The 25,654-nt window shown below is 42.1% G+C and overlaps 1 protein-coding gene across 5 annotated transcripts in view; it reads right to left on the reverse strand.

Annotated features, from left to right (window-relative positions):
* ninl (ninein-like) overlaps positions 1-25,654 on the reverse strand; it is a 120,767-nt gene that overhangs the window by 71,774 nt on the left and 23,339 nt on the right. For all 5 annotated transcript variants that reach the window (XM_080200139.1, XM_080200141.1, XM_080200140.1 and 2 more), the window contains exons 5-8: positions 17,857-17,923; positions 12,130-12,320; positions 5,926-6,075; positions 4,855-5,022 (exon numbers count right to left, since the gene is read on the reverse strand). In XM_080200139.1, coding sequence (XP_080056265.1) covers positions 4,855-5,022; positions 5,926-6,075; positions 12,130-12,320; positions 17,857-17,923 — 576 coding nt within the window. The remainder of the gene's footprint in view (positions 1-4,854; positions 5,023-5,925; positions 6,076-12,129; positions 12,321-17,856; positions 17,924-25,654) is intronic.

Below are 25,654 nucleotides of genomic sequence, written 5' to 3' on the forward strand. Positions count from 1 at the left end.
ACAATTATGCAGCTTAGAGCTGAAAACGATGGAAATACTCAGCAGATCTGGCAGCAGCTGTGCAGAGAGAAGCAGAGTTAACGTTTTGGGGCTATGACCTTGCATCAACATTCAGCTGAGGGCTGCCTATTTGTGAGTTAGCTTTCTCACTCTTCTATACCACCATGGGTGGCCCGGTAGCACAGTGGTTCGCACTGCTGCTTCACAGCTTCAGAGACCTGGGTTTGATTCCCGGCTTGGGTCACTGTCTGTGTGGAGCTTGTACATTCTCCTCATGTCTGCATGGGTTTCCTCTGGGTGCTCCGGTTTCCTCCCACAGTCCAAAGATGTGTGGATTAGGTTGATTAGCCATGCTAACATTGCCCCTTAGTGTCCTGAGATGTGTAGGTTAAAGGGGTTAGCGGGTAAATACGTAGGGATATGGGTTAAGACCTGAGTGCGATTGTGGTTGGTGCAAACTCGATGGGCCAAATGGCCTCTTTCTACAGTGAAGGGTTTCTATGATACATGGGCTCAAAACCAACTCAAGGCCCCAGTAATAGAAATGGAAAGTGCTGCAAATACTCAGCAGGTCCAATCCTCAGTAGTGTAATCGTTAGTATCCCTGCCTATCATGCGGGAGGCCAGGATTCAATTCCCTGTCGGGGAAGTACTAATATTTAAGGATATAACTAAACTAGAAAGAGTGCAGAAAAGATTTACTATTAGGATGCTACTGGGACTTGATGGTTGGAGTTACAAGGAGAGGCTGGATCAACTGGTACTTTTTGGCCTGGAGCATAGAGAACTTTCTTATAGAGGTGTATAAAAATAATGAGGGGTGTAGCCATCAGTTAGATAGTCAACATCCTTTCCCAAAAATAAGGGGGTTCTAAAACTAAAGGGCATAGGTTTATGGTGAGAGGGGAGAGATACAAAAGGGTCCAGAGGGGCATTTTTTTTCACACAGAGGGTGTCTGGAACAAGGTGCCAGAGGTAGTAGTAGAGGCAGGTACAATTTTGTCTTTTTAAAAGTATTTAGACAGTTACATGGGTAAGATGGGTATAGAGGGATACAGATCAAACATGGGCAATGAGGACAAGCTTAGTGATAAAAAAAAGGTGGCATGGACAAGTTGGGCCAAAGGGCCTATTTCCATGCTGCAAATCTCTACAACTATGAGATCAGGCTGCATCTGTGGCGAGAAACAGTTAACACTTCAGATCAATGACCATCAGAACAGAGGAAAGAGAGAAATGGAAGAGTGTGAGCAAGTAAAGGGGGAAAGTGGGCGCAGGAACAACAAAAGGAAAGATGGTAGGAGAGATTAAATAGCAAAAAAAAATCAAGAGTGTGGTAATGGTGAAGTTAAGGGAACAAAAGATGTGTTGGGATGAAGTGTGAATGACTGGGCAGCAGCCTTCCAAATGCAAAGTGAAGCAATGAAGGAAGAAATGAGAAAAACCAAACAAGTTAAAAAATCCTTGTAATTTTTTTTTACAATTCACTGATTACCATTTCTGACATAACTATAAAGTGAGTGAAGGAGATGCAACTCCAAAAGCTCCAATAGATTGCGATCAAAACTTAAAACAGCAACAGCGATGGTGTTGGTAACACTTGGTTTCTGCACGTTCTGAGCACAACCACTTTTGCGCCCATTTGAACAGCATTGTTGACTGGGAAAAACGTCACTTCAACAGCACAGATAACCAAAATGAAAAACAGTTAGTTGCTTCTGTTCTGCATCCTTGCTAAGTTCTCAATACACATTTATGCCCAAATGAAAATACATAAAATGGAATCGCGCTAAAATACCATTAAATAATGTTTCGACCGACATTCTTACTCTCATACTGCAACAGGTCATTAACTAAAAATCAGCAAATTAAAAGCAAAATACTGCGGATGCTGGAAATCTGAAACAAAAGGAGAAAACGCTGGAAAGACTCAGCAAGTCAAGCAGCATGCTGTGGAGGGAGAAAGAGAGTTAACGTTTTGTGTCCATATGACTTATTCAGAGTATTTTCTGTTTTTATAACTGAAAAATCAGTATTGACTCAAAATTTCAGCACTAAATAAAGGAATGTACCTGGTGGTGACATGTTTAGCAAAGTGAAGCAAACAGTAAGTCAGTACTCAATTTTTCAAAGAGATCTGAATATATAGTTGGAAAGGAAAAAACTTACAAGGCAGTGGGGAAAAAGTGGAACTAATTGGTTAGCTATTTCTTTTTTTTTATATAGTTTAGTTATTAGTGTCACAAGTAGGCTTACATTAATACTGCAATGAAGTTACTGTGAAAATCCCCTAGTTGCCACACTAGGCACCTGTTCTGGTACACTGAGGGAGAATTTAGCATGGCCAATGCATCTAACCAGTACATCTTTCGTACTGTGGGAGGAAACCAGAGCACCCGGAGAAAATCCAGACAGACATGGGGAAAGCATGCAGACTCCGCATAGACAGTGACCCAAGCTGGGAACTGAACCCAGGTCCCTGGTGCTGTGAGGCAGCAATGCTAACCACTATGCCACCATGCTGCCCAGCAAGCTTAGGTCAAAAATGACATGCTTGAAAAGACAGAATTTTTAAAGCTATCAATAATGTGATCTCCTTTCTTTTGAAGGGAAGTGGAGATTAATTCCTCCAATGAGATTTTTTAAAAAAGACTTTTGTTTATATGACACCTTTCATGATGAAAGCTTTTCACAGCAAAAGAGAATTATTTCTAAGCATCGCCACTGTTGTAATGTAGGAAGCACAGCAGCAAAGTTCCAGAAAGAACAATAGGATAATGACCTGATAATCTGTTTCAGTGAAGTGATATAAAAGCAAAATACTGTAGATGCAGGCATCTGAAACAAAAACAGAAAATGCTGGGAAATCGCAGCAGCTCTGACAGCATCTATGGAGAAAGAAAACAGAGCCAATGTTTTGAGTCTAGATGACACTTCATCAGAGCTGTTGTTGTCTGAGGGGGTAATTATTAGCCAGGGCACCAGACCAGTTCATCTTTAAAACGGTGCCATGGAATCCTTTTTGCCGACCTAAGAAGGGTCTATTTTAACTCATTCAGAATGAGTCATAGAGTGCTGAACGAGGCCAATTGGCCTATCAAGTCAAGACTTACCCTGTAACCCGTTCCTGGAGTGAACGAAGAATAAAGAAAATTACAGCACAGGAACAGGCCCTTTGGCCCTCCAAGCCTGCACCGACCATGCTGCCTGTCTTATCAAAAACCCCTACCCTTCCAGGGACCATATCCCTCTATTCTGATGCCCCTTAAAAGTCACTAACATACCTGCTTCCATTACCTCCCTCGCCAATGAATTCCAGGCACCCACCACTCTCTGTATAAAAAATCTGCCTCTTACATCTCCTTTAAATCTTACCCCTCGCACATTAAGCGTATGCTCCCTCGTATTTGACTCTTTTGCCTTGGGAAAATGCTTCTAACTATCCCCTCCATCCATGCCTCTCATTATCTTGTCGACTTCTATCAGGTCCCCCTCAACCTCCAGTGGTCGCTCCAGTGAGAACAAACCAAGTTTCTCCAACCTCTCCTCATAGCTAATACTCTCCGTACCAGGCAACGTCCTGATAAATCTTTTCTGTACCCTCTCCAAAGCCTCCGCATATTTCTGATAGTGTGGCGACCAGAATTGAACACTATATTCCAAGTGTGCCCTAACTAAGGCTCTGTAAAGCTGCAACATGACTTGACTTGCCAATTTTTAAACTCAATACCCCGGCCAATGAAGGCAAGCATGCTATATATCTTCTTGACTACCTTCTCCACCTGCATTGCTACTTTCATTGACCTGTGTACTTGTACACCCAGATCCCTTTGCCTATCAATACTCTTAAGGGTTCTGCCATTTACTGTATATTTCCCACCTGTATTTGACCTTCCAAAATGCATTACCTCACATTTGTCCGTCTGCTATCTCTGTCCAAATCTCCAACTGATCTACATCCTGCTATTTCCTCTGATGGTCCTCATCGCTATCCACAAATCCACCAACCTTTGTGTCATCTGCAAACTTACTAATCAATCCAGTTACATTTTCCTCCAAATCATTTATATATATTACAAACAGCAAAGGTCCCAGCACTGATCCTTGAGGAACACCACATCACAGCCTTTCATTCAAAAACACACCCTTCCACTGCTACCCTCTGTCTTCTTTTGTTTTGTACCAACCTTGCCAGCTCACCTTTAATCCCATGCGACTTCACCTTCTGCACCAGTCTGCCATGAGGGACCTTGTCAAAGGCCTTACTGAAGTCCATGTAGGCAACATCCACTGCTCTACCATCAATCATCTTTATCACTTCCTCAAAAAATGCAATCAAGTTCGTGAGACATGACCTCCCCTTCACAAAACCATGTTGCCTCTCACTAATACGTCCACTTATTTCCAAGTGGGAATAAATCCTGTCTCAAAAAATCCTCTCCAATAATTTCCCTATCACTGATGTAAGGCTCACCAGCCTGTAATTACCTGGATTATTCTTGCTACCCTTCTTAAACATAGGAACAACACTGGCTATTCTCCTATCCTCTGGGACCTCTCCCATAGCCAGTGAGGATACAAAGATTTTTCTCAACGCTCCAGCAATTTCCTCCCTCGCCTCTCTCAGCATTCTGAGAGTGGGTCTCAAACCCAGGACCTTCCAATTCAGAAGCAGGAGTGATTCTGCCTGAGCCACAGCTCAGGAAGACAATAAGGAGCTTTGACTGCCTTGGCTTCATGCCTTCTTATTCCTGTTCCACATGGGGAATTGTCTCAATTGCTCATATGAAGAGGGAGCTAAGTAGAGAGAGATAAGACATATGTTATCAAAGGTCAACAAGAGCCCTGTCTCACCTCCAATATCTCTTTACTGTTTTTAATTCCGTCTTCTTGCCACACGTTGATTATTTGTTCAGATGATACATAACCAGTGCCGTCATCAAGACCAGAGAATAGCTGTGAACTTATAGTGTGTGACATCAAGGATGGAGTTGCTGTTCTACATATGTTCTCATCAAAGGTCTGAGAGAAAAGAAATCGATTATTTGTGCACGCAATGCAGTCACCATATTTAACTCCTGGAAATTGTTGTCACAGACTGCAGCACGAATTCCCCAAAAACAAGAAATACCAACACTAGATGGCAATATTCCTCCTTCAATCTCTGTCTCCCAGCTCCACTTCTCCAGGTTCCATTACATGTGCATTTTGGCTTAAGTTGCTTGGCATCCCTGTTGTCCAAATCATCTGATACAGCTCTGGCTTCATGCCTTCTTATTCCTGTTCCACATGGGAATTGTCTCAATCGCTCCTCTGATCAAGTCTTTTTTTCTAATACACCGAATTATGAAACTGATCCTTTTTTTTAAATTAGAGGAGTGTTTTCTTTATAGATCAATATTCTTATTATACAGGAAAACAAGAAGGCTGCCAGAGGGAACTGGAGATTTTGGACACAAGCAAGACAGCAAGACTTTCAGATTTGGCCGGTGGAGCACAGGAGGGGAAAGAGATCAGAGAAGAAAACTTGGAAGAAGTATGAGCAACATAAGGGTAATTGGATGGCAGGTGAAGAAATGGAGTTATAAGCATTCAGGTCAACAGTGGAGTAGTGAGAGGTCAGGAAAAAGTGCGTGAGAGGATTAAATAAGAGATGGTGTAGAAAGTCAATGGAAGCAAGAGGGTCATAGGGTGTAGGCAGAAGGAGTTATGGGAAGGCAGAATCTTGAATGCTGGAGAGCTAAGAGATAGCAGGGAAAGCAACAGAGATGGGCTCATGCTGAAAGAATGAAACTGCTTAGACCCACAGCCAAATGTTAGATGGATAAGTGATGATGCATTTGGAAAGGCAGGGGAGAGAAAGCAAACTTGACTTTATACACTAAACAGTACTTAAAAGAATAACTTGATTATATTCTGCCTGACCTGATATAGAGCTCGACGATATTTCTGCTTGCGGGGTGTAGAAGGGACTGAAGCCACAGGTCCATGTCGAAATAAGCCAAGAAGAAATTCACTGAGGCTTACTTTTCCATCACCATCTTTATCCAACTTTCTGAACAGATCAGCTACTTCCTGTGGAGGGGGTAGAAAAAAATTACAAACACCTCAAACATACAGAGGCAAGATTTTATACCAATAATCTCATCATTCAAACTACAATCAAGTAAATTAGAAAGAAAGGTCTTCACTTAGGCAGGGCAAGGTGGAGAAGGTGGGGCCTTCATGAATAACCTCAGCTGGTACACAACTGAACTCATGCTGTTGGCATCACTCTACCCCCAACAAGCGGGTATGAAATAAACAATCAGTGCTTGGTATGGGGCTCCTCACAATGCCAAAGGGAATGCTGCAATGCCAGAAGTGCATCTTCTGAATGTGATGTTAAGCCAAGGCACCATCTGCTCTCTCCGGTGGACGCAAAATACACCATGCCACTAATCTGAAGAACAGCAGGAGAGTTATCCCAGCCAACATTTAATCTTCAATCAAGCCTGCCACAAGAAAATTATCTCATCATTATCACATTGCTGTTTGCACATGCAAATTAGCTCCATTAGAATAGTGACAGCAATTCAAATGTACTTAACTGACTATAAAGTGCTTTGATAGTTCCTGAGACTATTCGAAGATGCTTTATAAACGTGAGTCTTTTTTAAAAGAGGATAATAACAGGTGGCTGAAGTTTAAATGATTTGAAAAGCAGAAATCAGGAGTTCTGTAAGGTGGGCTGAAGTTCACCTAAGGAGCTCAATAGGGAAGTACAACTGACAAGTGACGAAGCGTATTGATGGCAATGTTGGATAAGGTTTGGGTAGAGGGAGTACTAACTGGGCCATGGAGCTGGGAGGTGAACCCAGCAGCACACTGTTTGTGCACAGTCTGGTTCAGCTTAAGCTAGCAGCCAGGGAAGTGAATAGGTTCAGTGGTAAGGCTGAAAAGATTTTGTTGGGGGTGAAGACCTTGATCAAGATTCTACTGAAATAGCACATTTTGCGTCATGTCCTGTCACACATTCTCCCTCAGCTCAAGTGCTTCCCCACGCAAGCTGCTGGACATACGTGCTGACAACAGTGAGGTGAAACTGATGGAGCAACTCAACAAATTATGGGACAGTCTATCTCTTCAACAAATGAGTTTTAAGATTTGAGAAAGAAACAGAGGGATGACTTTGAAAGAAATAAAAAGGCAAAGTCAAATCAAGTAAATTTAACACTTATTTATTAGTGTTACAAGTAGGCATACACTGTAACAAAATTACTGTGAAAATCCCCTTGTCGCCACAGTCTGGCACCTGTTTGTGTACACTGAGGGGGAATTTAGCATGGCCAATGCACCTAACCAGCGCATCTTTTGGACTGCGGGAAGAAACCGGAGCACCTGGAGGAAACCCATGCTGACATGGGGAGAATATGCAGACTCCACACAGACAACGACCCAAGCCAGAATTAAACCCAGGTCCCGAGTGCTGTGAGGCAACAGTGTTAACCACTGTGCCATACACAGTACAGTAAGATAAACAGAAGTAAATTGTCTTAAGAGCAATAGAGACAAAAAGGCAAGAAAATAATTTAAAACTTTGAATTTTATACATCTCCAAAAACAACACTCACTTGCATAAATGAGATTTAGTAGTTTAAATTGTTCCCTTTCCTGACCAGAGATTGATTGGCATAAATCTCCACATTGAAAAGATATTTATGCTATTGAATCGTATCCCTAACTTTCTGGGCATGCTAACTGGTAATTTATGTACAAATGCAGCAATTTCATGACAGTTATTGCAAGGATGATGTCAAAGCAGCATAGGTTATTAAGCAACTTGTGGCAACTCATAGTTTCTGAGCTATCTCTTCTATGCTACAAGTTACTGGACAATTTACACATTAAATTTTAAGTTTATTTACTAGTGTCACAAGTAGGCTTACATTACCATTACAGTCGTTACTGTGAAAATCCCCTAGTCACCACGTACCGTCACCTGTTTGGGTACACTGAGGGAGAATTTAACATGGCCAGTGCACCTAACCAGCAAGTCTTTCAGACTGTTGGAGGAAATCAGAGCACCCGGAAGAAATCCATACTGACGCGGAGAGATCATGCAGACTCTTCACAGATACTGACCCAAGCCAGGAATTGAACCTGGGTCCCTGGTGTGAGGCAGCAGTGCTAATCACAGTGCCACTGTGAATAGCTTATCATTATACCCACCATTAAGAACATAAGAAATAGGAGCAGGAGTAGGCCATCTAACCCCTCGAGCCTGCCCCGCCATTCAATAAGATCATGGCTGATCTGAAGTGGATCAATTCCACTTACCCGCCTGCTCCCCATAACCCTTAATTCCCTTATCGATCAGAAATCTATCTATGACTTAAACATATTCAAAGAGGTAGCCTCTACCACTTCAATGGGCAGAGAATTCCAGAGATTCACTACCCTCTGAGAGAAGAAGTTCCTCCTCAACTCTGTTTTAAACTGACCCCCCCACCTTATTTTGAGGCTGTGCCCTCTAGTTCTGGTTTCCTTTCTAAGTGGAAAGAATCTCTCTACCTCTATCCTATCTAGCCCCTTCATTATCTTGTAAGTCTCTATAAGATCACCCCTCAGCCTTCTAAACTCCAACGAGTACAGGCCCAATCTACTCAATCTCTCCTCATAAACTAATCCCCTCATCTCCGGTATCAACCTGGTGAACCTTCTCTGTACTCCCTCCAAGGCCGATATATCCTTTCGCAAATAAGGGGACCAAACTTGCACACAGTACTCTAGCTGCAGCCTCACCAGTGCCTTGTACAGGTGCAGCAAGACCTCCCTGCTTTTACATTCTATCCCCCTCGCGATAAAGGCCAACAATTCATTCGCCTTCTTGATCACCTGCTGCACCTGCAGACTGAGTTTTTGCGATGATTTGTTAGAAAATGCTGGGCTATTGACAGTGTTATCAATCAGCACTTGCTTAGCAATACCTAGCTCATGAATGCTCAGTCTGGGTTCTACCAGGACCACGCAGCTTCTAACCTCATTACAGCCTTGGTTCAAACATTGGCAAAAGAGTTGAACTCCAGAAATGAGGGGAGAGTGACTGCCCTTGACATCAATTTGAAAAAGTGTAGCATCAAGGAGCCCCAGCAAAACTGGGGTTAATGGGAATCAGGCAAATTAATTGGAGTCATACCTGGCACGTAAAAGATGTTTGTGGTTGTTGGGGTTCAATCATCTCAGATCCAGGACATCACTGCAGGAGTTTCTCAGGTGAACGTCCTAAGCCCAATCATTTTCAGCTGCTTCATCAGAAGTGGGGATTTTCACTGATGTTTGCACAATGTTCACAGACTGCAGTCTATGTCCAAATAAAACAAGACCTACACAGTGTCCATCCTTGAGCTAGCAAGCAGCAAGTAATGTTTGTGCCACACAAGTGCCAGCAATGAGCATCTCCAACAAGAGACTATCACCCTTTCATATTCATTGGCTCCAGCATTGCTGAATCCCCCACTCTTACCATCCTGGAAGTTATCATTGACCAGAAATTGAACTGAACTAGCCATATAAATACGGCAGCTATATCAGCAGGTTGGAAGCTAGGAATCCTGTGATGAATGAATCATCTCCTGACTCCCCAGATCCTGTCCACAATCTACTAGACACAAGTCAGGAGTGTGATGGAATATTCTTCCCTTTCCTGGATGAATGCAGTACCAAAAACACCCAACAAGCTTGGCACTTTCCAGGGCAAAGCAGCCTGCTTGATTGGCATCTCATCCACAAACATTCATTCCCTCCATTACTGATATACAATAGCTGCACCTTCCAAACTCACGACCACTACCATCTAGAAGGACAAGGGCAGAAGACACATGGAAACACCATCATCTCAAAGTTCCCCTCCAAGTCAATTACCATCCTGACTTAAAAATATATCGCCATTCCTTCACTGTTATTGGGTTAAAATCCTGGAACTCCCTCCCTAACCACACCATGAGTGTACCTACACGACAAGAACTGCAGTGGTTCAAGAAGGCAGCTCACCACCATCTTCTCAAGGGTAATTAGGGATGGGAAATGAAAGCTAGCCTAGCCTGTGACAAACACATCCCTTGAATGAATAAAGGAAAATTGTAGGAAAGCTAAATCATCACTGGCATAATGTTAGACTGACAGTAGGGGGTTGATTCTGGGATTACAGAAGCATGAAGAAGAGAAAATAGAAAATGTTGGAAAACTCAGTAGATCTGATAGCATCATTGGGAGGAGAAACAGAGTTAATGTTTCAAGTCCACCAACACTGCCAGATCTGCTGAATTTTTTTTAGCATTTGCTGTTTTTATTTCAGATTTCCAGCATCTGCAGAATTTTGCTTTTATTATGTAAAGGAAGAAGGGTTTAGGAAGTAAATTCCTGAGCTTAGGGCATAAGTAGCTGAAGACATAGCAATAATGGTGGATCAAAGAAAGAGAGGGTACGCAACTGATCAAAGTTGGAGGAGGGTAGAGATCTTGGAGGGTTGTTGGGCTGAAGGAGACTTCAGAGATAGGAAGCAGTGAGGCTATGGAGGGATTTGAATGCAAGGATGAGTATTTTAAAATCAAGGTGTTTGTTCCTGTACTGTTCTACGTAACATACAGCTGGGATGCTATAGGACAGCAAAGATTGTCAACAAGAAATAGGTTAGAAATTGGGCAATAGTTGGAATGAAGAAACAGATCAAGGGTGGATGGTTTGAGGAGAAGACAACAATGGCAGTTTCAGAAAGGAAGAAGCATATTGTCTGGTCAGTGAAGGTTGTTCAAATAAAAGAGCCAGCACTACGACTAGGAAAGATAGTTGAATGGTCAGGAACTCCATTGGGAGGTAATCTAAGGACCACACAGTGGCCATCACTGAAGCAAATCTCTTCATTCTTTTGAAGTTCAAAGAATTGCCAAGTGATGAGAAAGCCATGTTGGGACAAGTGAAGTGTGTTAGGCTGGGAGGAGGGACTGGCACATGAGGCTTCTGCACAACGGTCTTAACCTTCAAGATGAAGAAATCGTACGTTCTTCATACTTGTTTTGGAACCAAGGTTGGAGGCAGCAAGGAAAGGGGGTTGAAGAAGGTGGGAATGAGAGTACTGAGAGTGTGATCTTTCAGACAAAACAAACATTATGTTATCCTTAATGTCCAGGATGATCCTGCAATAACTGAAAGTTTGACAATAGAAGGAAATAATGTTAAGGTTTAACGTGGTCCTAACATATTTGGTGCTGTATAAGGCTCATCATGCACCAGGTTTGCTCATGTGTGGCTCTCAGATAACCTTGAAACAACGGAGAAAACAGTGAGCATTGGAAGTAGAGAGAGGGAGCTGGATACTTGCCTGGTTAATGGCAGTGTTTAACTTACAGGTGGAGAGCCAGTGGGAGTGTGGAGAAATTAGAGTTGATAGTAAAGGCAAGCAATCTGAGAAGATTTTCTAGAGGCAAAAGTTAGGGCAGAGGTATTGTAAGTAGACCTGGGGCTGTGAATGCTAAGGAAGGCAAGAAATTAGTCAGAAATACCAATTTTTATTGACAGAGTCCACGGAGGTGTTAAAAATAATGTTGACCTCAGAAATGGAATAGTTATATGATGTAAACTCAGATTTAAAAATAATCCAATGAAAAACAAGGTAAATGAACTGTTTGTGTGCTTCACATTCTGATAAAACCATACTATCATCATCTATACGTTAGGTTTCAAAGATAGGCATCCTTTCAATTTAGGCTAAACTGTGACGTCGGTAACCTTGCAAATTTAAATTGGAGTACACGAACTTCGGGACTCATTAGTAGTATTAAACAGGGATGAAGCAGCAATCTTCCCAGATCACAGCTACTAATTTGGTATTAATCAATGATTATTATTAACAAATTATCTAACCAACTGCCAATATTATTAGACCTTGGGAATAATGCTCCTTTAGTTTAATTGTTTCACGAGAAAAGACTGGGTACAATGCTCTGTTACGCTTTTGGTGTAAATGGTTTCGCAAGACAAAGAGGTTGAAGGAAGAGAGAGGCCACTGATGTGCGTAGTTTGTTAATATTACGTTACAAACACAGTCATATTTGCAATAAAGTTGAATTAAGATGAGAATAACACACATACTTCATTTTTGAGGTCCTTTAGGCCAATATTGTTGCAGACTGTCGCCAACTCCTCAGCATTAAGGTAACCATTCTTCCCTACTCCCAATTCTTCCCAGATAGCTTGCACATGGCTCTCTGTAGCTTCAGGACGGGGAGTGGAGAACCTCCTGGCACTGTCAAAATCATTGGGATTCCACTTGCGCAACTGACCTAATTGAAAATTTGAAAAATAAACAGTACTTAACCATGTTTACAATTCTCTCAGTTCACTTGAGAGGAAGAATGTTTTGCTGAGAGTGAACATGCAAAACAAAGTCATTTAAGCCCAGACGGTCATTGTAACTCCTTGAATATGCTATCCAATTAATTCCGCTTCCTGCCCTGAAAATCTTTTCCAAGTATTATATATGACCAATGCTCTTTTGAAAGTTACTATTGAATCTGCTTCCTACTCATTTCCCCTCCGATTCTTTTGCAATTTACAGTACTTTAAATCTGTCTCTTCAGGTTATCAACCCTGCTGCCAGTAGAAACAGACTTTTCTCAAAATTCTTTTGCACACCTCCAATAAAACTCCCCTTAACCTTCTCTGCCCCAAGGTGAATAACTCAGTTTCTCTCGTCTCTCCTGAAAAGTCCCTCATCCTCAATACCACTGATAGATCTCTTCTGCACCTGTCCCCAGCCTTGATCTTGATCCTAATACATAGTGTCCAGAATTGGGCATAACACCTAAACTAATGATTTATAAATTCATAATATCTTTGCCTTTGTGTTCAATTTGTACATAGAATAAAATCATAGAAACCCTACAATGCAGGAGGAAACCACTTGGCCCATTAAGCCTGCATCAACTACAGACCGTCCCAGGCCCTACCCCATATATCCATGTACTTATCCTGCTAATTCCCCTGATACTTAGGGTCAATTTAGTATAGCCAATCAACCTAACCCACACATCTTTAGACTATGGGAGAAAACCAGAGCACCCCAGAGGAAACCCACGTAGACATAGGGACACGTGCAAACTCCACACAGACAATGACCCAAGCCAGGAATCGAACTTGTGTCCCTGGTGCTGTGAGGCAACAATGCTAACCACTGTGCTGTCCAATTAATACATATCTCATATTGCTTCATTAATCCAAAAAACTAAAGCAGAAAATGCATAAAAATAAAACAAATTTGTCAAATTTAAAGGATATAATTCTGCAATTTAAAAAAAATTACCACATGTAATTCTGCACATGACAATTAGGTTGACAACAGACTTTTCTCTAACTCTACCTCTGTAAATATTATCTTCTCAAAAACAAGTTAAACTGGGTTATGCAAATGCAACGGAGCCACAAAGGTCATGAAACACATGAGCTATCCAAGGAGGACTACTCCTGGCACCCACTTATCCCCATGGCTATTTTGCACATTGTGGTACAATCCACGACGTACAGCACTGTGGAACTCCTGAGCGATATTTCATTGCAGTTTAACTTACTCCTCAAAAGCCATCAGGTGCTGCATAGGAAACTGAAGGTGAACAAGAGGCCAGAATTGGAGAGCAGCGATCTCAGGAGGTTGCAGGACCAGAGAAGATTACAGAGATAGGGACGGTAGAGGTCACAAAGGAATTTAAACACAAGGCTAAGAATTTAAAAATAAAGGTGTTGCCAATCTAGGTTAATGAGTTCAGGGACGACGGGCAAGCAGGGCTTTGGATGAGTCTACATCTACACAATCTGCTAGGTAGAAAGTTGGGAGGGGGGGGGAGCAGCTGTGATGGTGCACTGGAGCAATGAATTCTGGGGTGATAAACACATGCATGAGGGTTTCAACAGCAAATGGGAATTCAATACTGGATTCAGAGAAAACTCAAGTCAATCCAATCTCTACGTGAAAAACCTAACCTATATATTTTAAAATGGTTTTGGAAATCTTCTGGTAAGTCAGCAATTGTGGGAGAAGTATTTCCAGCATCTGCATATTTTGCTTCTGCAGACTTTAATATTCCTGATTGATAAATGTGAATAACCATAAAAACGTTACCTGTATTTTGCAGAACGATGAAAAGATCGAGGTGTGTGTGTGATGATGATGATGATGATGAAGAAACGGGACACCCGAAGGTCAATGGACCTTTGGCTGTTCTGACAAATTCTCCACCCCTGCCTGTGATGACTCAAGGCAACACCAGAAAATCTGGCCAGTGTCTATTTAATTAACCAAACTTCATGTTAATGCATGCGGTTCCGGTTCAAAGTACGATCAGGCCAATAGATAAACCATTCCAAGTTTCATACTTTTCCACTGATGAAAATATTCAAAGGTTTACCACTATAGCATTTCCTTCCTTCCTGTCCCTTTAAACATCAAATCACTCCTCAACCTTTTGAACTCAAGGGAATATAAACTCAAATTTTATGCGACCTGTTCCCATAATTCAATCCTTTAAGAAATTGGGTTGACACTACAGTAAATTAGTGTTCAACTACACCATGCTGTGCAGTAACAGCTGGACTTCTGGTGTCCAAAATTCTCTACATGGCAATTCCAGTTTTACAATATCTAGAGCTGGGGGATGAAGGGGCAATGCCATAAGTTGAGCTGATCTATGTTACCAGAACAAAGTAGCATGAAACTTTAACCTCTATTGTCCAATCACCTGGAATGTCCAAGGGGCAAGTGGAAATATAAACAAAATTGGAACAGCGGTGGAAAATAATTTGGAACAAGGTGAGTTATGCATATAGTTGGTAAATTAGGAACACAGAAAAACAGTAGCACAATTTTGTGTGTTACTTACTTCTCCCATTTAAAAAAACAGGTTTACAGTAAGGTAACATTTTTGGCTTGAGGGATATCTCAATATTGAGCAACATCATTAGTTGTAATTATCAATTTGGGGGAGGCAGTTGTGTAATGATATCATCACTGGACTAATAATCCAGAGACCCAAGGTAATGTTGGGGTGGCATAGTGGTCAGCACTGCTGCATCACAGCACCAGGGACCCAGGTCAAATTCCGGCCTTGGATGACTGTTTGTGTGAAGTTTGCACGTTCTCCCTATGTCTGTGTGCGTTTCCTTCCACACTCCAAAATGTGTGGGTTAGGTGGATTGGCCATGCTAAATTACCCTTTAGTGTCAGGGGGACTAGCAAGGTGAACATGTGGGGTCACAGCAATAAGGCCTGGGTGGGATTGTTGGTGCAGGCTTAATGGGCCAAACAGTCTGTTTCTCCACTGTTGGGATTCTATTGCTCTATGATTCTAATTATTGATGAAAGATGAACAAATATTTAGTATCTGAGCTTATTCTCAGTAACCGGTCAGATTAATAAATGATGAAACAAGAGATGCAAAGAAGGATATATGGAGGGTAACCAACCCACCCATTAGCTGTTTACATTGTTGTGTCTTCCAATGGCCAACTGGACAATTCTTTGTCATTATTGTGTATTTTATGCCTCACTCATACCAACAGCCACTAACATTTTGTGAAGTGACAGCAGACAGCTGGGATTACCTTGAAACACGTGTCTTGCTGTAATCCACATTAGGAGTTCACAGTATGCTTGAGTAAACAATAGCAGACAAACGCAAGCAAAGAAAGGGAATTAAGTGTATGAAAACTTCTGAAACTCCCAAAGAAAGCCAGAGCTTTGTAACTACTTTAAATAAAATTATACAAAACAGCTCTATCAAGCTGTACTTGAAAAATAGGTCATCTAAATTTTGATCCTAACCCGTTAGGTCCCTTTCACCCATTAACCGGGCTTGATGACCTACTTTAGCCCCTGATCCAGCAAGTCTAATCTTATTAATTCTCATACACAAGCTCAAATCTCTCCATTCTTCACCCCTTCCTTAACACTGACTTCAGTCAGCCCTCCAAGAACTTTGTGTTTCCCAAACTCCAGCATTCTGTGTATTCACCACTTCCTTTGCCCTACTGACAGCCGTCTGGGCCCTAGGCCCTAAACCTCATGACCATTCTCTCCTCCTATATGTACCTCCGACTGAGCTTTCTCTATACCCTAACTATGATTGTAACACTACATTCTGCACTCTCTCATTTCCTCCTCTATGAATGGTATGCTTTGTCTGTACAGTGTGCAAGGAATAATACTTTTCAATATATACTAATACATATGACCATAATAAATCAAATCAAAAATCATCACCTTTCCCAATATCTCCTCCTTTAACTCAGTGTTGGATTTTGTCTCATCATAAGAACATAAGAAATAGGAGCAGGAGTAGGCCATCTAGCCCTTCGAGCCTGCCCCGCCATTCAATAAGATCATGGCTGATCTGTCGTGGCTCAGTTCCACTTTCCCGCCCTCTCCCCATAACCCTTAATCCCCTCTCTTATCAAGAACCCATCAACCCGCTTCTTAAAAATATTTAGCGAGGCAGCCTCCACCACTTCAACGGGCAGAGAATTCCAGAGATTCACCACCCTTTGAGTGAAGAAGTTCCTCCTCAACTCCGTTCTAAACCGCCTCCCCTTTATCTTGAGGCTGTGCCCCCTAGTTCTACTGTCTTTTTTGAGCGGGAAGAGTCTCTCCACCTCTATCCTATCCATCCCATTCATCATCTTATACGTCTCAATGAGATCTCCCCTCATTCTTCTAAACTCTAACGAGTACAAGCCTAGTTTATTCAGCCTCTCCTCATAGCTCAATCCCCTCAACTCCGGTATCAGCCTAGTAAACCTCCTCTGCACTCCCTCCAGGGCCAAAATATCCTTGCGCAGGTGCGGCGCCCAAAACTGCACACAGTACTCCAGCTGCGGCCTCACCAATGCCCTATACAGCTGCAGCAAGACCTCCCTACTTTTATATTCAATCCCCCTCGCTATGAAGGCCAGCATCCCATTCGCCTTCCTGACCACCTGCTGCACCTGCAAGCTGGGTTTTTGCGACTCATGCACAAGGACCCCGAGGTCCCTCTGCACCGTCGCCTGCTGCAGTTTTTCGCCATGTAAGTAATAGTCCTTCCTACCATTCTTCCTACCAAAGTGGACCACCTCACACTTGCCAACATTAAATTCCATTTGCCATTTCCTGGCCCATTCGCCCAGCCTATCTAGATCCTTCTGCAGACTCTCCACACCCTCCGCACAATTTGCCTTTCCCCCAATCTTGGTGTCATCAGCAAATTTCGACACCCTGCACTCGGTTCCCTCCTCCAGATCATCTATATAAATGGTAAATAGCTGAGGCCCCAGCACCGACCCCTGGGGCACCCCACTAGTCACCAACCGCCAATCCGAATAGCACCCATTGACCCCCACTCTCTGCCTCCTATTTGACAACCAATCCTCTATCCACGCTAACACCCTACCCCCAACTCCATGTCCCCTGACCTTCTGCAATAACCTCTTGTGAGGTACCTTGTCAAACGCCTTCTGAAAATCCAGAAAGACCACATCCACCGGCTCTCCTCTATCCACTGCCCTAGACACATCCTCATAGAACTCCAGTAAATTTGTCAGACACGACTTCCCTTTAATGAAACCGTGTTGCGTCCGCCCTATCAAGCAATTCCCTTCAAGATGCCTCGCAATTTCCTCCTTAATGCTCCAATATAGTATAGCAGCTCATTGGTCTACTTCTCTTCCTATGTCCATATGAAGCCCCCTTAGAATATTTTACTACATTAAAAGGTGCTACACAAATAAACGCTGTTGTTGGGTTAAAAAAAAAGTAGCACTCAAATAGTAAATCATTTGAAAAACACACTTTACCTCGTGCTTCAAATGTTTCATGCAAAGGTTCTTTATGGTGTTCAAGCTCTTCATCAGATTTGAGACTCTGTAACAGAAAATGACCACAGTAAATTCAACTGTTAACAGTCAGGACACAATGGTGTAAACTTGTCACTCCAGGTGCTGAGGTGGCAGGATGAGGATACTGCAAACTTTAGATTTGCCTGGTCGCACAGTAGTTAGCATAGTTGCTTCACAGCCCCAGTGACCCGGGTTCAATTCCCCAGTTGGGTCACTGTATGGGTGGAGTCTGCACGTTTGCCCCAGGTCTGCATGGGTTTCCTCCCACAGTCCAAAGATGTGCAAGTTAGGTGAATTGGCCATGCTAAATTCTCTATTAGTGTACCTAAACTGACGCCAGAGTGTGGCGACTAGAGGATTTTCACAATAACTTCATTGCAGTATTAATGCAAGTCCACTTATGACATTAATAAATAAACATTAAACTTTTATTGTAACCAAACAATTATGCCAGAATCTTTGGGATCTACATTCATATAGAAATCACATTGAGCTCCTAACTCGAATTGAACCCGACACTGGGTGTTCATCAAGGGTGTTGGCTAGTGAGGGAAGGGAAGATGTGATGACAGAATATCACCTACCATTAAAGGAGACTATTTGGACCTTGTTAACTCCTCAATAGTAATCCTACTCCCCAACTCCCCCAAACTTTCAACCAACCAAGGTCTCCACGTTCCTCTAGTCATGGCCTTTTGCACATTCCTGATTTTCATCAGCTGCCAAAACATTAATGTCCGGAATTCCTACTTTAAATCTCTCCTCCTTTATGATGCTCCTTGAAATCCACACCTGTGACCAAACACCTGTTCTGATATCTCCTACTCTTCTGTGAAGTTCCTCAGGATATTTAACTAGATTAACTTGGATTTATACCATTATTGTGGGAGGAGGATTGCTGCCAAGTTAACTGATCTCAGTCAGTGCTGCAGAGTCTCGACAGCAGAGCGACTGAAGAATTGACAATGATTTCCATTCCAGATTTATATCCCATGGCTACCTGTACATTACCAGTGAAGACAGGATCACGTTGCATGGTGATGGAACAGCCCAATGATAAACATAGACAAAACACATAGGTACAGTAGGGTGACCAGTGTCACAGAATTCTTCTCCAAACTAAAGACACAATAGTAATGCAATCTCCCTAGAAGGGATGATATGTGTTGAATAATTATTTTTAATCCACTGGCTGCAAATCTGAATTGAAATTTTCAAAAGCAGACCTTTTAAAAACACAAACTAAAGTGATTTGAACTCAGTCCAAGATGGCTAGCACCATCTTGCATTACTATATATACACCTTATCCCAATCATTGGTGTGAAATCCAGTCTGCAAAACTCTGCAAGATAACAACTTCAGGGAAGGATTCAGATCTCTTGTCTCATTAGCAAGGTATCTTTGGCAATCTCTTGAGGTATTCAACTGTTGGAGATGGGTCATTAAGAACAATCACTTGGACTATGGAACACTGGCTAAATTAGCTTCCAGACATGAGTTAATCACCTCTGTCACCTTTGTCTGTGTACTTCCAGGATCAACTGCCAGGGGGAATCAAAAAAGACACTAGCTTAGAACAAGCATCTTAGGGAGAAAACCCAAATGGGATCCCTCCTGCCTCCCTTCCTTTTGCCAACCCGCCTCGTAAGCTTTATTACTTAGTGATATCAAGCTGCCAACACAGATTTTGTAAAGGAATCCAACCCTGCATTACAGTCTCCTGATGAACAATCAACCCAGTCAACTACATCTTTAAATCAGAAACATCAAGACTTTTGAATTCATCTTGAAGCCAGCCAAGTCACCAAACTACATAACTGTATACTATACTCTTACTTTTTTGTATGAAATCTAATTTGGCCAACCTATTCTTCCCCACTCCGTAATCATGTGTGTGGATACATGTGTGTAGTGTGCATGTGGACATGTCCTCACGTAAGTCTTTTAATATTTTACTTGGATCAATTTAAGCACAAGAAAGCTAACCTCCATCTTTGTTAAATGAAAGAAAACCTGTCCTATTGGTTCTTTTATAATCAGTGTATAAATAGTTAAATACTCAATGAATTGACAAGTATTCCCTTCTCAAATAAACAAAAACTGTTGCAGTCAAAGATCCCATGGCACGAGTTTTAAGCAGAGCAGAAGAGTTCTCCTTGGCCAACATTTATCCTTCATTCAATATCCCCAATAAATATCACTGCATTTCCTCCTGTACAGTCAATAAATGTTTCATTTGCTATAAAGTGCTTGGCAATGTCCTATAGTAGTGAAAGGCATCATATGTAAACAACTGGAAACAGTAGCATTACTGGATGAGTAATCCAGAGCTCTGACTATTGATCCAGAAACAGGAGTTTAAATTCCACCACAAATCCTGAAGATAAAAATACAACTCTCTTGTATGATGAACACAAAGCCATCAGAATATCATATAAAAAACTATTAGTAAATGTGCCGTCTTTAGCCATTCTGCCCTGTATGTGACTCTAGATCACCGCAACATGGTCGACTCTTAATTGCCCATTGAAATGGTCTTGCGAGCCACGAGTTTCCAACAGCTAAAGAGTGGTCAAAGAATAAAACCGGACAGACCACCTAGCCATTAAAGTTGGTGTCGGAAATGACAAAGACACACACTATCAAGTTGACCTTGTAAAGTTCTCCTCTGACATCTGAGCCTTGTTCCACAACTGGGAGAGCCGTCCCACAGACCTGTCAAACAATAGTCTGACATTGTTATACTCACTGAATCATTCTTTACAGCCAATGTCCCCTGCTTCTCCATCCTTAGGATTGTTCAGTCCCACTGACTGGACAGACCCATCAGAGATGGTGGTGGTACAATGCAATATAATAAAGGAGGGAATTGCCCTGGGGTTCTTCCAGCGATTCCACATCTCATGAAATCTCATGGTATCAGGTCAAACACGGGCATGCTGATTGCCAAATGTTGCCCTAATGAATCAGCAATCTTCTAAGTTGAACACCACTTTGAAAAAGCAAAACAGGTAGCAATGGCACAAAATGTGCTATGAGTGGAGAACCTTTAAAGTCCACCACCAAGTGTGGTTCGGTAGTACCACTGTTGCCGGAGCTGACTGAGTACGAAGGACACATCTGCCAAACTGGGCCTGCAGCAAGAGTTGTGAGAACCAACACAAGGACAAAAATATTTCCAATTCCAAGGTCTCATTTTCATCAATCTACAAATTTATCAGTCCAAGACTAAAATGATGGAAATGACCACAGCAAAGCTCTTGGGGAGATTAAGCCCTCTTGTTCACACTGAAGCCACATAGCATTGTGATAAATGGCACAGATTCAGAACAGATCTGGAAGCTCAAAACTGGGCATCCCTGAACCACCGTAGCAGCAGAATTCTATTCAACCACAATTTGCAATCTCATGGCCCTGCACATCTCTCATTCCACCACTACTATCATTGCCAAGGGACCAACTCTGATTCAATGAGTGTAAGAGAGTATGTCAAAAGCAGCACCAGGCATACCTTAAAAATGAGGTGGCAACCTGGTGAAGCTACACCACAGGACAATTATGGAAGCACAGAACTAAGTGATCCCATAACCAACAGTTCAGATCTAAGCTCTGCAGTCCTGTCACATTTAGTTGGGAATAGTGGAGATTAACTAAACAAACAGGTAGAGGAGGTGGCTCCACAAATTTCCCCATTCTCAATGATGGGGAGGTCCAGCACATCAGTGCAAAAGACAAAGCTGAAGCACTTGCAACGATCTTCAGCTAGATGAGCAGAGTGGATGATCCACCTCAGCCTTTTCCTGAGGCGCACAGCATCACAAATGCCAGTTTTAGCCAATTTGATTTACTCCATGTGATATCCAAAGATGTACAGGTTATGTGGATTGGCCATGCTAAATTGCCCCTTAGTATCTCAAGGTATGTAGGTTAGGGAATTAGTGGGGTAAACTCGTACAGATATGGTGGGGATGGGCCTAGGTAATATGCTCTGTCAGACAGTCAGTACAGGCTCAATGGACTGAATGGTCTCCTCCTACACTACAGGGATTCTATGATATGAAGAAATGGGTGCAGACAATGTACATTCAAGAACGTAGCCCCATCAACTCCCTGAACTACCCATGCCCTAGCCAAGCCATTCCAGTTCATCTATGACACTGGTATCTACCTGACAATGTGGAAAATTGCCCAGGTGTGCTGTGACCCCAAGAAGAAGGATAAATCCAACCTGGCCAATTATCTCTGCATCAGTATACTCTTCATCATCCACCAAGCAATGGAGGTGTCATTGACAGTACTGTGAAGCATGACTTGGTTGTGGTGGGTTACAATCTATTCTTGGTTGCTGCAGTGGCAACTAATCTGCTCACAAATGTTCAGTTTATGTTTTGCCAGGTCAAAAGGCTCTAGATCTCACTAGTCTTGGTTTAAACATGGACAAAAGAGCTGAATTCCAGAGGTGAAATGAGAGTAATTGTCCTTGACATCAAGGCAGCATTTGACCAAGTGTTGCATCTAGAAAGCCTACCGAAACTGGAGTCAACAGGAATCCGGAAGTTTCTACTGGTTGGAGTCCACTTAGCACAAAGGATGATATTATGGTTCTTGGAGCCCAATCAGTCCCTGAACATTGTGTAGGAGTTCCTCAGGATGATGTCCTTAACTCAACCATCTTCAGCTGCTTCTTCAATGTGTTCCCGCCATCACTGCAGTGTTCAGAATCATGCACAAATTCTCAGATACCAAAGTAATCCATATAGGCATGGAGCAAGACCTGAACCACTTTCAGGCTGGGGTTGCCAAGTGGCAAGTAGCTTTCTAGGCATTGACTATTTCCAACAACGGAGAATCTAACGAGCTCTCCTTGACATTCAATGGCAGTGACAATGTTGAAACTATCCCCCCACTATCAACGTCCTGGGGTTTACCATGCATCAGAAATTTAACTAGACCAGGCAAAAAAAGTTTCTGGCTATATGAGGAGATCAGAGGTTAGGAATTCTGCAGCAAGTAACTCACCTCCAGCTTTTCCTAAGCTCGTCCACCATCTTTAAGGCACATTTCAGGAGTGTGATGGAATATTCTCCACTTGCCTGGGTGAATACAGCTCCAACAACACTCAAGAGGCTTGGTGCCATCCAGGATAAAACAGCTCACTTAATTGTTTATAGATGGGGAACCATTCACTCTCTCCACCACAACCACACTGTGGCCACAGTGTACCACCTACAAGATGCACTGCAATAACCTGTCAGGCTCCTTTGGCAGCACCTTCCAAATCCATAACCGCTACCACATGGAACAAAAGCAGCAGGTGTTTGGAAACCCTACCATGCATATGTCCCAAGGTCCTTCACAGAAACATTATAAAACAAAAGTGGCAACATTAAAAATAATCTTTTTGGTTTGGAGAATAGCAGAGCAGACCCAAATTAAAATGTGCGCAAGCTATTGTATGTTACAGTTGTTGTACATATGAAGTGACAAGAAAAGCTTTTATTTCTAGTAAGTATATATTATGCGAAGTAATCGACCATAAAGCTTTGGAATTTTTGTTTGCAATGTATCACAAAATCTGTAGCTAAGCAACGATGGAATTCATTCCAGTGAACTGAATCACAGCAGTGCCAATGCAGAGCTTGACTCGCAAGCTGCATAAAACAGCAAGTACATTCTTTTGCTAATTGCGGGAAATAAATTTCCTCTGGGTTATGATAGCAGCAAAACACAGTCATTCTCTAGATACTGGAAAAGTCTAAAATAGAAACACTAGTAAAACATCTACACTCGGGGTTCATCCCAGAAGATTAATTGATCAAAATGTTTGCTCAATTATCTAGCAATTATGGTTGTACACAAACAGGAGAGGGCTGTATTCACAGGAACCAGTTACTTGAAAGATAAACTACTTGTTTATCTTTTCCGTATTAGTAAAAGGACTTCACTAACTTTAAAATGCAAGAGTGGTCAGCACTACTTCCGCATTCATGGAGCTCTGTAAATTCATTAACAGATCTTTTTTCTCACTTCAAAAGCAGGGTCGTTTCACTTGTACCTAGGATTTACACATTATGCTATTCGGCACCTTGGTCAGTCCATTGGATCCCAAACAGAAACAGGTACTTGACTTATCCAGTTTTTAATGGCAACCCTTCATGATATTCAACAAATCTTCACTTAACATTCTCTGCTTTGGAGAGAGAGCAACCTCAGTTTCTCAGTCTTTCTAAGTTCCTCATCTGTGGTACCACCCAAGTAAATCTTTTCTGCACCCACTCCAAGGCTTTGACATCCTTCCTAAGACATGGTGTCCAGAATTGGCACCATATACATTGGCTGGGGCCTAACTATTAATTTATTAATTTTTTTTTAACCTAAATGTTCAGAAGCAGCTGGATGGACAGAGAAATGGGTGGGTTAAATCAAGATTAGAAGTTCAAGAATCAAAAGTGCAAGAGAAATAAAATAGCTACATATAGAAATTGGACATGAAGATCCCACAGCTTTGTCCTGACAATAATTGAAGAATAATTTGAGGAAGGGAGGGAAAAACAGAAGAGGAAGAAGAAAAATCAGATCATAGGATCTCTACAGTGCAGAAGGAGACCATTCAGTCCATCGAGCCTGTACCAACAACAATCACATCCAGCTCCCATCCCTGTAACCCTCCATATTTACCCTGCTAGTCCCCCCTAACACCAAGGGATAATTTAGCATGACCAATGAACCTAATGCGCACATCAGGCAGGTGGATAACGTTGAGATGTGGACTGAGGAGGGCTCGAAGAAAACCACAGAAGTAACAAGAGGATGTCAACAGCCCCACCGAGGCAAAGGTGGCAACGAATGAACAAACTTTCATGCACTCTCCTCTCTGCCTCTATTTATGGAGCCAAGGATCACAAATACTTTTAAAGCCTTCTCAACTCGTTCTACTTTCTTCACAGATTTCTGTACATATGGCCTCCAATGTCTTAATATCCTTTCCTGCATTCTAGAAAAACCACAGTCATTAATCACTACTCTGTCCTTCCTGTTCCTTAGCCAAGCCTGTATCCATGCTGCCACTGTGCCATTAATCCTTTGGGATTGAAGTTTGTAAAAAAGAGTCAAATATGTGGAAAGATTTCATTGAGTTAACCATTCCCACCATCCAATTTTGCTCAGTCCCTCACTCATCCCTTCAAAATTAGCCTTAAGGCCACATTTAAAGAGTAGCCACAACATTTAAGTTATGCATAAACTGGATGGACCAAATGGCTTGTTCCGATCTGTCATTGTTCATAACTGTTCTGGTGCATCAAAGGGAAATTTACTGAATCTATTCCAAATTAGGGTGCTCCAATATGATTCAAGAAGAAAACTAATGGGGTAGAACAAGCACGACTTACACTTAATTAGCCAAATATAGTAAATAGACATTTCACAGAAGTGTCAACCAGACAAAATTTGATACTGAATCACATTAGGAGATATTACGACAGGTGGGCAAAGAAGTAGGTTTTGAGAAGTGTCTTAAAGGAGGTTGAGAAGAGGCAGAGGGGTCTAGGAAGGGAATTTCAAAACTTAGGGCCTAGAAAGTAGGGGTGAGCTGCACAAGAAATCAGAATCGGAGGAATACTGAAATTTTGAAGAATTGCAGGACTATAGGACATTACATAGCTTGGCAGGGAGTGAAGTATTGGAGGGATAACACCATAGAAACCAGGTTGAGCATTTAAAATTCAAGGCGTTTACTGGACAAGGACCCAACCA

This window comes from Carcharhinus amblyrhynchos, chromosome 12 (genome assembly GCF_965287045.1).
Source record: "Carcharhinus amblyrhynchos chromosome 12, sCarAmb.v2.hapA, whole genome shotgun sequence".
Taxonomy (NCBI): Eukaryota; Metazoa; Chordata; class Chondrichthyes; order Carcharhiniformes; family Carcharhinidae; genus Carcharhinus; species Carcharhinus amblyrhynchos.